General features: G+C 42.6%; 1 protein-coding gene across 3 annotated transcripts in view; it reads right to left on the minus strand.

Annotated features, from left to right (window-relative positions):
- The window catches only part of abcc3 (ATP-binding cassette, sub-family C (CFTR/MRP), member 3), a 106,104-nt gene that overhangs the window by 38,020 nt on the left and 54,171 nt on the right, over positions 1–13,913 (minus strand). For 2 of the 3 annotated variants that reach the window (XM_070851749.1, XM_070851752.1), the window contains exon 1: positions 8,198–8,468. In XM_070851749.1, the coding sequence (XP_070707850.1) occupies positions 8,198–8,233 (36 nt within the window). In that variant the 5' untranslated portion in view covers positions 8,234–8,468. Of the gene's footprint in view, positions 1–8,197; positions 8,469–13,913 lie in introns of those variants that run through there. The other variant, XM_070851750.1, reaches the window with a different exon arrangement.

Here is a 13,913-nt window from a genome sequence, read left to right on the forward strand (position 1 = left end):
ACAGTGTGGGCAGCTCTGACACACTGTCCAAACTGTTTATCCATGGTGTAACATACTGTGTACTTTAAGTCTGAACAGAGCTCTTTAGAGGACTCCTGTGCTCTTCCCATTTCAGTGACTTGATCTTGTGTGTTGTCACGGTCACATAACTCAAAACTCATGAATGCACCTTCTCTGCCTTCTTTCACACTGTACCCTTGGTACACAAGTGAGCTCCAACATAAACTTGCCACACTTCCAGACGTCCAGGATGAAATCTAAAACACCTGCAGGGATTCTTTTCCACAGCTGTTCTGTCACAGAAGGTTATAGATCTACTATAAGTGGGTAACACGGAGAATAATTGGCTGAGACAACATTAGTGGTAAAGCCGCTGACAGTAAGCTGGCGCCCAGTTTGGCAAAATCTCACTGACAAAACTTAGTTCAACCGAAAATGTAACTTAAGTTGAACATTGGCACATAATTCAGGGATTGATATGGAAATTATTTGTACAGCCAGCAAACATCATTCTATGATTCTATGCTGAGACAGAAGCAATGTCATGAATATCACTTAAAGCTGCTTTAAAGGAGAACTCCACTTCTACAAACCACTCTTCACCTCACCATGAATGACTTGACACAGCAGAACCAGAGATATCGTCAGTTTTATTCAATGCTTTCTTCTTCATCAAAACCTACGCCTTCTTTACCCATAATTCAACTCGACTGCTGACAGTTCAGTAAGACACTTTGGTGTGTTATGCTAGTCGTGCCTAACGTGGCCTCGAGCTGCCTTTCTCACACTAGTAGTCCTCAGCAAGAGCCGACCCTGACTCAAGTGTCTTCACTGTAGGACATTTATCAGACCTTCCAGCTCCCACTAGAGACACTGAAGGCGTATCACATATGCAGGGGTATTTAAATGTGCAAAATTGGTCTTCTCTTTCAATCAATATTTGTTATAGTAACACTGGATCAGAGGACTGCGTGTAATGTGAAAGAGAATACTTATAACAACCCAGCAGAAAACCAGCCCCGTCTGCAGCTCAGAGGTTTGTAGCCTGCTTCAGCTCTCTGTGGTCACAATCATCAAAACAGAGAATGAAATTGTGAGTGAGAGATAAGAATGGGAAGTAAGTTAACACAAACACATGAAAGAATCGTACTTCTGGACTATAACAGATAGTTTATCATCTTCACAGGCTCTTACTCACACTGCTCCCTCACCACACAGGTCAGTCATTCAGTGGTTGAACTGATCAGGGATCAGAGAATCTTGTATTTGACCGTACGTGGAGAAATGTGGGGAGCTGCTTTTGCTGCTTTAATGAGACAGAGAACAAACAAGTGATTTTGGTGCAACTTTAGCTGCTGTTATCACAGATACAGAGGATACGGATCATGGATGTATTCAGAAAATTAGAACGTGGTTGCACAGACTGCCTACTGATGCAGTTCCTCTACAAGTAAAGAAGCCTCCAGAAGTGTTTTCAGCAATCGGATTTCACTCCATCTTGAATCCTTCTGAGAGACATTTGCACTTAGCTTTTTAGAGATGGGATAGCTATCCTATCTGCCCATTAAGCGACTAAGTGTAAATGGGGTCTTACATCTAATCTAATCCAATGATGAATGACAGAAAACTGCTACATTTCCTGTTCCTCCTTCGCAGCAAAAGCGTTCTTGTTTAATGGTGGGAAACTTTTAATGTGGAGCAGTAGCAACAGGAAGTACTTAGTTTGCATTAGCACTATCATCTCACAGCTTCGATGAACTACAAGGGAGCCTGAAATCTGTTAGAGGAGGAACAAACACCCAAAGTACGGACACTCTGGTGTTACACACAGCTGAGCATAGCAAGGCTTTTAAAAACGCTGCTTTCTTTTGAGTTGTCTGCCTGACTGAATGCAAAGATGAAGCTCTAGGATGATGATGGATGACCCTCACAGTTCAACACAGGACCTTAAAGGAATCTTCTGTAATTATGGGAAATACATCTAGTTGCCTTCTTGCCGAGGGTTGCATGAAAAGATTCTCAGGTCTGTACAGTGGACTTAACCCTTTAATGTCCTCACCAAGAAAAAAGCAATGAAAAAATGTATTCTTTATATATTTTATTTCCTTGGGGTACTAATTACAATCAATGTTTTTTTATGAACAGACCCCACATTTTTTGAAATATTGGCCTCTACCAAACGGTTGAGATGTCGTAAGTAAAACATGTTTTCAATATAGTGAGTCAAAATGTGCTCTACCATATGGTTAAGCAGAAGGTTAAAGGGTTAAGCTCACCGCCAGCAGCAGTTTAGCTTAATTTAGCTTAGCTTAGCATAAACACACAAGCTAGCCTGGTTGTCATTTTTTACTTCAATTTTTGACAGCATTATAAGACCTTAATTAGTAGCTTTAGATGTGCTGATAGGTGGATTTTGTTACCTTTAGACAGTGCAAAGATCGCCATGTCCCTGCTTCCAGTTTTTATGCTAAGCTAAGCTTACCAGCAGCTGACTGAAGCTTCAGATTTCTGCAGTCATCTCAATCGTAGGTGTACTTATCCACTGGAAGAGGCTGCAGTGGAAATGATCACAACTTGGCACACCAGTGTGCAATAAAAACCCATTTTAAATGTATTAATATCATAGTGCAATTCCATAGTACTCAAACTAATACAATTTCAACTTGATTTCCCATTTTCTCATTTTGTTGTAAATTACTGTAAGCATTATGTTATGGATCTGATGTAACGCCTTTCGGTGGAACATGTGGTTTACCAAGAATGATCAGGGCACTGAAAGCCATATAACAAACACTGTACTGGGACATTGCAGCAGTGTTTGTAGTGGAGTGATATTCACTGCCTGCTGCTGCAGTGAAATCAAAATGCTCCACGTATCAGCGGTGATTAATCAGCCACAGTAATCAACACACATCAAAAGTAGAGCTGGTGCTGTGGGGGTGACAGACTTCTCTTATGCTTTCTAGTGTATTCAGAGGTTTTGAGGAAATAAACTGCTGCAGGTTGTCCATCTGTTGGCTATTATACTGAGAACTTGTCAAATGGTATGAGTGGAAGGCTGACAACAGTAAAGACTACGGGAGGACAGGAACTGCTGCTGGCTATGTTCACTTACACTCCAACATGGAAAACATTAGGAGTGTGGAGTGTGGATCTTTTTTCTTCATAGTTTACTGAGCACTACCGGATTCCTTAAATGCAGATTATAGGATAGACATTCCTGTTCGCACTGGACAAAAGGTTATGATTTAAAGGGAATTTGCTTGCTTTTTTTTTTGGCTTCCTAGAAATGAAAACCAATAAAAATGTTACAGAGCGCACAGGAAGCGAGTGAGACTGTGCAGACCGTAGGGGTAATAAATGAAAGAGCAGCCTGCTGTGAAACATGGACAACATGAGAAAACTGCACACAGGTTTGGAGGGTTTGAAAGGAATTTAACTACTAATCTGGACGACAGACTTGGACAGCAAGCTGCCACTTTGACATCAAGTAGTTCACACATACTAACATTTTGTCACAGGGCCGTGAGATCCTCCTTACTCGGGGGTGCTCATGAGGCAATTGCACAACTCTCGATTCCTGATTTTTTTTTTTTTTGCTTGATCGACATCCTTTCAGTTCAGGAAACAGACAACATATTTGGGGATTTTCTGCAAAAATGTAATATGTTACAGGCAGTGTTTGATCCTGGATTGTTTGATGGGGGTATTATTTTGGTTACCACCCAAAATGTATTTTGACACAATCTAACCATGGTACCCACAGCTCTCATTCTGCCTTGATTTTTTTGGGGGGGGGGCAGCAGAGCAAAGGGCATTTATTGTTTTAAAGGAGTTATTGTTACAATGGAAGGTCAAACTGTGTTGCTGTTATATACAAATATCGAATAAAAACTGAATAAAGTTCTGGAAGTTGCTTTTAACGGTGCTTTTTCTACATATAAATAGAATTGATCATAAGTAAATGGATGGAGGCCGTTTTTTTTCTGTTACAGACAAAATTGGGAAATGGGTCATTAATTGCCTCATTTCCTCTATTACATTTTAGAGTCATTATCAGTACTCCCATTTCCCCACAGTCAGACTGTTACTGTCACGATGTGAAAACATGTTGACCTTTTAGCTCTAGTGCATCTCTGCACTGCTCAGAGATAAAGATAACACACCTTAACAAAAGCCCCCCAGCTACTGGAATGCATCGACCGTTCCCACCAAAATGTCCCTTGTCATCATGACGCTTGACTTCTTACAACTTCCTCTTTTTGAGTTATCCATCAGCTCCAGCTCCACCTTACAACACTCAATGTCACCCATGAAGACCTGAGCTATTCCAGACTTGTGCAACACCATTATAGTAACTCAGCCTTCAGGCCTCGCCTTCCCTCAACACACCACCGTAATCCAAACTGCTGCTGACATGTTGAGCTTATGATATATGATGCTGCTTTGAATCAAGTGAATGTGTGGGAGTACACATTGTCAGTACATGCGTTTGTTGCCACACCGGCTGTTGTTGGTGTTTACCGTTCACTCTCCTAACGCCGTCTCAGAACTGGACTAAGTTACTGCTAATGCAAACCAAAAATCCTACTGCTGCTTTATATTAAGACGAAACACGGGAGGGGTTTTATTATAAAGCAGCCACAGGAAACACAGTGTAGCCTATTTGTCACCATGATTAACACTAATTGTGATCAACATCAAAAAGGCATTTAATGGCTTTAAAGTCAAGGATGAACTTTCAATCTCAATATGTTGGACACAGAGAGCACAGCTCACACAACATGCAAATCATTTCCAACACGCCACCTCCAAAGTTTGCATGTACCGAGGTTTACTCTTGTGGCTCTTATGAGCAACACATTAAATACAACAACTGACTCTGGCAGATTAATGCCTGTACACGCAATATCTTAATGTTATACATGACACTTTCAAAAATAATACACTCATATAATGATGATGGGGTGCACGACATTTTATCACAACTGCCGTCTGGATTTGGGACATCAAAATGATGGGGAAGGTCAATAAAAGCGACATAAATGATTCAACAAAAAACACACAGTAAACTTGATTTGTTTGAAGACCGAACAACTAATCAATTGATCGAGAAAATAATTGTCATATATATATATATATATATATATATATATATATATATATATATATATATATATATATAAATAATGACAACAATACTTAGTTTCCACCCTAATCTAGTTTTAGATATGGTTAGAAAATTAACTTGGAATAGATTTAGATTTCCTTTGACAGGAATCAGTGTTTTAATTTTACTGTCAACACAAACAGTTACAAAGTAAGAGCTAATTTACCACTGCAGAAGTACCAGAAACTTCCCTGCAGTCTCACGTACACAAATTTAAAATTCAAGGACTTTTCAATAACTTTCAAGTTCTTGTCTAGCAGCATGTGTTGTCTCAAATGTGTCGTGCCTTGGAATAATCCAGGCTATCGCTTGAAAGTGTATTAATCTACCACTAAAGCAATGACCAACACCAGCGCTGACTTTACAAAAGCAATAGTTGGAGCTATCAGCCGAAGATAAAGGTGCAGGTTACATATAACACCTTTTTTCAAACAATGAGATTGCAAAAATTGTTGGCAAGGCCTCAGTATTTAACCTGACTTGCACTGTTGCGTGCAGGGGGATTACAACTGCCCCCAGTTTGTTTGAAGTGGACGTAAACAGCAGAAATGAGTTAAGGTCACCTCAGACGGCCTCCTAAACAAGCCGGCCCTTGGTGTAATATCTGGCCAGAGGAAAATCAGGTGAACAGTCTTAACCCTTTTGGAAACAACACAGAGCCTCAAAGCTCCAGGGTGACACAATGAGAGCCCACACCAAATAGATACAGCATGACACGGGCAGACGGTTTAATGAGATTTGGATGAAAACATGGTAGTGGTGGTATCCTCATTCTGGTGCCAATAAACACAACAGTTGGCGTCGTCACACTCGTGTTCTCGGGATTTGTTATAACAAGCTTAAAGCAGCATTAATCAACATTTCCATATTAACAACAGATTAGAATAAATATGTTTAATATGAAACAGGACTCACGCAGAACTTTGACCTTAGCTCCATAGAGCATCGCAGCACCTTTAAGATCATCGGTTTGGTCTGAGCAGCATGCAGCCGTTTCTAACAAAAAGGCTTTCATAACCTCATTATATACTACCTTCCCTGCGCCATACAGCTAAAGCCTGATTTAGTCCTCTTCACTGAATCTACACATAGCCTACGCCATTGTGAGCATTTATACTTGCGTTTATACGTGAGTTTCTTTCAGTGTACTTCAAACAATGGTGACTACAACAGAACGGGCCACGTTGGAGTTGGAGCAAATAAAGGTTGCCGATGGCAGTAAAGGCTTTCTGATTCTGATTCTGACATTAGGCCTACAGAGACAGCAGCCAGTGGAGGAGATGGTGTGTACGACAACTGAATCCGATGAGGCAGAAGGAGGGTGAATTTTCTGTGCTTGTCCGGCCGCACACAGACACGGAGGCGGCGGACCGATCACACTTGTAGCCATCTCACTGCTGCGACGTTTGCTGCATTTCATTTCTTAAATTCTTCTCAGGAGTCCGTGGAGACAAACGGAGAGCTGAGAGGAACGTGAACAAAAGCTAATGTTGCACCACGTCTACTTCAAGTTCACAGAAACCAAACAATTAATGGCAGTTTATGAATATTGTGACTATGTAGCTGCACAACATTTAATTACTATTGCTGTATAGATTTTCACAACAAGTACGTTTCTGGATTGTTAAAATGATTCACATAAGCTTTCCAACCTCAGAGAAACTGTCAAAAGCAACAGGAAGTCATAGGACACACACACTAGTGCAGAGTTCATGACTGGGGGTGTTTTCTGTTGCGTGATGCATCAGGATATTAAAGATACAATCTCAAAGAGATCTGTTTCGCTGTCTTTGGTGGCACCTACGGCGACAAGCGGTGGTCCTCGCTTCCCAGAGGCAACCATGTCATCTGTGAACACCATCTGAGTTATTGTTGCAAACGTTCCACGTTCATTTTCTGATGAAGTTAGAAATTAAGCTCGTAAATATGCTGCTGGTCTGGTCTTCTGCTTATTCTGGTCTTTATATTAAGGGGAACAAACAACTAGGCTGAAATTTCACAATAAAAACCTTTGTGTGGTCACATTCACGCCGCAATCACAACATGACATATTTTCCTCTGCGTCGCATGTGGGCCACAGTGATTTGACAGCCGCTGCTCCGTAAACACACTTCCCCTCAGCCACCCTGACACACCAGTGCAATCCAAAGAATCACCGATGACCCCGTCAAGACATCAATATATGTGCACTTCAGGAACTCCTGTTGTGTTGCACGGCCGAAGGAGCGCTCATGCAACAGTTTTGCAGTGAATGTATTGTTAGATTAAACCCACATGAGTATATCTGGGGCAAAAAGGGACACTTGGCCCGACCCCAGTTACCTCTAACAGAGCCACCCGGTTAAACTACAAGGTGTGGTGAACACTAAGTGCTGGAGGAAACATTCCCACTGGGATTGACAGTGTCTGTGGTACTACTGAGCAGTGACCTTGTCCCTACTGCAGCCTATGGTGTTTCCCATCTCCTATAGCATCCATGCTACTTCTATCAATAAGAGGGTGTCTGTGGAGACAAATGGTTTTATTAATGCCAATGCAATGATAATAGTGTCTCCTATGACAATTGTGCAGAGTGTTGTGATTTTATCACCATGCAGAAATATTCCCAGTGGGACTATAGTGTGTCTTTAATGGCTCCATCCATTAGATACTCTTTACTCTATGGCTCTATTGTGTTCTCGGTGTTATCACAGCTACTCAGTAGAAGAGTAACTCTACCACAGTGTGTTATAGAGCAAAACGGAAGCACGTATTTCAGCGTGACATTAATTGGGAGCTTGTTAACACAGTAAAAGCTATTAAGTGGATTATTTCTCGTTAACCTAGCTAGGGCTGTTGCTGTAGCCTACTTCTGAGCGGCTGCCCGGAAAGAAAACAAAAGCGGCCAATGACATCACATTGTTGAACCTTGTCAGGTAGTGCCGCCAAGTCCGTGCACAAGGCCAATGGAGTTACAGTATCCTGTGACACCACACACGGTCGTGACAAACACTCGGAGCTCACGCCGGCGAAGGAGACGTTACTCACCCAGAAGGGGAGCTCCGGTCCGCACACCCTCTCCATCTCCGTCACGGCGGGAGCCACCGGACAGCTCTGCGTCCCCTGAACGGGTCGAGCCCTTTCCGACCAGCGTTCCTTTTCCTTGGCGAGAGAAGACGCTCGCGAAGCTGTCACATGCCACACGGACAGGTAGGTGCAGCGGAGGCGCCTCGGTTTGAGTGTTTCCCCCCCCCTGCCGCGACAGCGTGGACCGACCTGCGTCAGGAGCCGCTCCGCCGCTTCCGCTGTGCTGAAGAGAGACGAGCGAGAAAAGTCATCCGGAGCAGGCGGAGGGTGGTTATTTCAGGGGGAGGCTGTGGCGGGGGCAGGGCGTGGCGTCCGCTTACTAAGCCCCGCCCCTCCTCTCCCCTCTCTCTGCCCCCCCCCCCCCCCCTCCCTCTGTGTTACACACACATTACATGACTCGACATGCTATGTTGCTGAGTCATGCCCTCAGTGTAGGATTTTACAGGTGAAAGGTGCAGCTCCCTGGTGGCTGCATGAATTAAAGTTCAGTGCAGGGCAAGTGGAGAGAGAGTGTTTTCAATATAAATATATATATACACACACACACACACACATATATATATATACACTGTTGCCCATAAAGTTGGAATAAAATGTTTTTTACCTCTTCTCATGAAATGATTGTGACAATGGGATTTATTCTTGATAAATAAAGTTTATATCTTCTCAACTTTATTGATCAAACTCTTCCAAACATATCACAGTGAAACTTAAACCACAATGAACCTTTGCAAACTGTGTATTCAGGCTTGAACAAAACTAGGGGTATCGAACAATTATTCCAACTTTATGGGCAACAGTGTAGATATGTATATGTGTGTGTGTGTGTGTGTGTGTGTGTTACTTCAAGTCCCTACAAAGATATGATTACAAATGGAGGCCTGTGTGTGTGTGTGTGTGTGTGAAGGGTGACAGCTGTGTGATTGCTCTCAGTGTAAAAATGTGCTGCAAGTACTATGTGTGTGTCTGCAAGTTCATTTTGCAACTTTGTGTGGGTAAATAAGAAAAAAAGGAAGTCCACCTTTCATGACGCATTACCCACCCATCTCTATCTCTCTCTCTCACACACACACACTAACATATACATACATGCAATCAGCCCCACCCACTAACTGTACCATATCATGTCCTATAGCTACAAACATCGCAAATGTTGTGTAAACCCCCACAGTGTTCACATATAGGTATGATGGGTAATATACTATAGCACACACTCATGCAAATACAAGCTGAGATCCTATACTATATAATACTATACTACTATATACTGTACTATACCATAATGCACCCCTACAGTACGTATCTACATGCGTGCTGGTACATTACATAACAAGACAAACACATGTAGTTTTTTTTTACTGTGAAATAAAAGCAAGCGATAGTTCTTATTACCGGCCGACATTTGGACTGTAGGTACAGTAGGCAAAGCAGAAGTCCTACTAATATCATTAACAATGTTCTATTCAAATGTCTCAGTAAACCATGACAGTATGACAATGACCCGATGACAAACTGAGGCAGCTAAATGGAATCCAGCCATCATTCAGTTTAATATTCACGCCTGTGACTTCCCCCTGCAACATGTCAAAATAAGATGTGTGAAAAATGCCAGGGATAAAGCACCGAGCGACATCTGCACCGCATAATGGAGATATGGTATCTTGTGACATAAGCGTGAGCCATGACGACTACCAGCAGTGAGTGAGTTATCCAGGGGTGGAGCACTGGGATATGTGCAGCTGCACCGTCTCTGTCACACCCAGAAAAGCACCATGGGACTGCACAGAGTCTTAGACTTGTCTGTTGGACCTGCTTGTGTTTGCATGAGTAAGTAAAGCAGTTTAGAATCATCTGACGTAAGCCAAAGAAGGTGCCAGGTGTGTACTTTCATCTTGTGTGGAAATCAGTTTGATATGGGCTGTGTGCCATAGGATCACTTTCCCTCATAACACAGAAGGATGGACAATGCCTCATTACAATATCCACGCTATTCCAGCCACACTCAAAATCACAAATGTAATGAATAATTATCATAAGTTGCTATGCTACAGCATCTCTACACTGCTACACTATCTAATACAATATCTTAGACAGAATTGTAATAATTAATTAGACCTTAGACATAATTTTGAGGACACAAGCAATACACTCAACCAGAAAGAGCATTTTCAATAAAAATAGAACAGTGGCTGCACAATGCTCAGGGCTAGCTTGACCTCATTCCACAGTAGCATTTATTGAAAAGAATAGGCTTGCAGTAAGCCCCTGGTCCATGATCATCTTCTTCAAAAGCTCACAGCATGTGACTTGTTACCTCCCACAGTAAAACACATGCACGTCTCGGTTCAGAGGCAGAAGCCTCAGAATTAGACTTAGCTCCCCCCGTGGCTCCTTCCGAACAGTTAGGATGGACCAAGTGCAGAGTGCCAAAGTCCTCACACGATCACTATCCCACACTTGTTTGAGCGTTGAGTCACAGTGGTTATTTCGACGGTTCCTTTTCAGGGATCGCAGAGAAAGTTAAGGGATAACCCAGGCTCTCGAGTGGGATTGAGTAAGCCCTGGGATCAGGGTGGGATATCCCACATTGGAGAATGCAAGTGTGAAATAGATGGAAGGCCAGTGCTAATGAAGCTGTGATGTCTGGGCTAAAGGTGTCAGTGTGCTCCAAACGAAGGGACTGTCACCATCCTCCCCCACCTTCCCGATGTTGGAGGAACTGCACCAGACAATTTCTTTAACTCTATGAAAGATTATGCAGCGTTACACAGGATAATTGTAGATTGTATTGGGTAACATTTAAGATGCAATGCACAGCGTAATGCTGCCAAATTGAAAGTATAATTCAACAGTGTACCAGTAGAGCACACTGATACATATATGTAAGTACCATTATAAAACACTGTTTTTAAGTTTTTGTTCCTTAACTTAACATCTTGTTCCCTTGTAACTTTATGTTAGTTTGTACTATATGGGCACATGTTTGTATACAAAAATGTAAAAAAAAATTGGGAGGAATTGTGCTGTAGATTATGAGCTGTAATGTCCAGTTACCCACTTTTATCTTTAAACGTAGCTGAATGACTTTCAGGCACAAGCTGGTTCATTTTGAGCACAATGAAACCTTAATGGGGGTAGCGTGAAAGACCCTAATGAATCCAGTTACTCTTCAAGTACACTGCATGGTCAAACCACATTGGTTCCTGTATTCAACTCTCAAATCTCTGCAGTTTGATGTGACCTAAAACACATGCTAGAAGATGCGAGAAGGAGCTCCCTTCTGTTTTGGTTCAGGCAGAAGTCTGAGGTTAATCTCCCCGTGATAAAGAGCTCTGAGATACTGAGATATAAAGCTAGAAAGTCATGGTGGTGGTTTACGTGTTTAAAAAGTTTGACAAAAACATCAGATAAAACGTGAAATACCAAGGTCAGGCACTGCACTGCAAGTCTATTCAAGTGACATTACAGAAGAAAGACAGAGTTGTGCAGTCCATTGCTTTGATTTTGGTTTGTAATGCTAAACAGCTGATTGGTTTTGCCTCCTGCTGGTGAGGAGAAAGACGTCATTTGACTTCGTATTCATACTATACTGGAAGGGCTGCTCTGCGGGCTGTAAAGGCACTCAGCAGTAAGGCTTTGTTAAGTCTCCAGACCTCCTGCTACAGGTGTCACTCCTCCTTGTCCAACCGGGGATCTGATTACTGCACGTTAAGCCCTTCTGTTCTCCTCCAATGTTCCAAATAGAGCTGACCTTGGCCCGCAGGCAGATGCTTCTGCGTGATTAGTTGCATATCCTCTGTGATGCAGGCAAGTGAAGCCACCCAGCAGAGGACCAGTGAACCTACCATGACATGTGAGGGAAGCCCTGTGTTGTAGTTACATTGCAGGAGCTGTCACAAGTCCTCAGCTATCACCAGTGTCACGTAATGCAAGCAGGGCCAATGCAGAGCAGCTCCGCCCCTGGACCTGTAAGCCCATTTATCTCTTCATGAGTGCCAGGAGGGATTTCCCTCTGGCGCACTGGCTGCTTTTTGATTTATTCAGGAAAAGCTGCATTTGAATCATCTGAATAAGTTAAAAAAAAAAAAAAGGAAATAAGAAAAATGATGTCGGTAAAGCTCTGAGAAGCCTTAAGAATTATTTCATAGAGAACACCATCTTTGTAAATAGGACAAACTGAATAAAAAGATGCATTTAGACCATATTGTTGCTATTCTATTACTACGTTGATCCTAATTTTAACACATCCTCAGCTGTGAAGTGTCACACCTGGTCCAGGTATTCCAGGGCTGAACACACCATCTAGTGGTCAAATAGGCATTAGGCTCAGGATTGTTTATTATTGACTCTAAGAAGTTCCAGAAGTGGGAACAGCAGCGGCAGCCGTGGAGGTTACAACATTTATTAAATAGCATTAGAGTCAGATTTAGTATTAACATTGCCACTATTGTCCATGATAGCATTAGTAGCCCACAATTAGCACAAGCATTACTATAAATACATTCTGTGTCAATATTTGCATTAGTAAGCCTGGTAGCAGCAGCTGTGTCACAACACAGTCGGGATTAGGGTCATTGAGACTGGCACTTCCTGCTTAGCTGATATAAGCATGTGAGTCATTTGCTTAAAAAAAGTTCTCCACTAAAATCAAAAGTCATGTGTACAAACTGTGACTTAAAGGGGCAGTCCAATCATTTTATAGGCATACATCAAGTGCAGGTTACTGGCAGGAGAGTTTTGACCTGTAATAGGGAGTTCAGAGTATCAGCTGCACCATTCTTCTTCCCTATTTTTAATGTCTGCCCCCCACCTGAGTGGAAGAGCAATACTGGATCATCACTGGGAGGCTTTAAGTAAGACAGCAGTAACAAGTCCTGATGTTTGAATAGTGACAGCAGGCTACTCCCTCTGAATAATGTCCACCTTAGATCACTGGTGTTAGTGGGGTTGTAGAAGAGCTGTGATGCTGCAGCTTTAGTAGAATAATAAGAGCAGCAATAAAAAAAATTTAAAAAAGCCTGTTGGTCTTTACACATGGTGAGTACAGCCATATGTTTATCACATAAGTCCATCGACTTGCATGTAGTCATGTACGGGTCTTACTTTAGGCTTCAGGAATCCTGAAATGTCAGCTGTGATCTGTGCTCAGCCAGAAGATGGAGACATGAACGCAGCAATGTTTGTTTCATCGACTCATGGCGCACTGGATGGAGGGGGGGGGGGTGGTTCTCTGCCTCTCTGTACAGACTACAAATCCTACTTTCTCAACTAGAGCACTGTGGATTTTTTTTTTTCGTAAATGGCTTTAGAATAATAGGGGAAAAAAAGCGAAACTTCTGTGAGGGTTTTATTTTGAAAGTGTCAGAGCGGGTGGGCGGGTGTGCGCACTTGGCATCTCCAAACAGCTGCGCTCTCGGCGCACATCTGGAGAGCGGGTTCGTTCTGAATTTGAAACAAACTGTCTCCTCCGGCAGCACGCGCAATTAATCATATAATATAAACTGCGTTCACTTTTGGCCACTTTCTGACCCTTAATCACTCCATTATATTCTGCTCATCTGGAGTGTCAGCGGCCCAGAAACAGCGTGAAGTGAAGCTGTAACTCGAGCCGTCGTCGCCGGACTGGACAGCCCGGCTACAGCGGTTCCAACAACAGCTGGATGAGGGCTGGAAACAT

The sequence above is a fragment of the Pempheris klunzingeri genome, chromosome 20 (genome assembly GCF_042242105.1).
Source record: "Pempheris klunzingeri isolate RE-2024b chromosome 20, fPemKlu1.hap1, whole genome shotgun sequence".
In the NCBI taxonomy this organism is placed as follows: Eukaryota; Metazoa; Chordata; class Actinopteri; order Acropomatiformes; family Pempheridae; genus Pempheris; species Pempheris klunzingeri.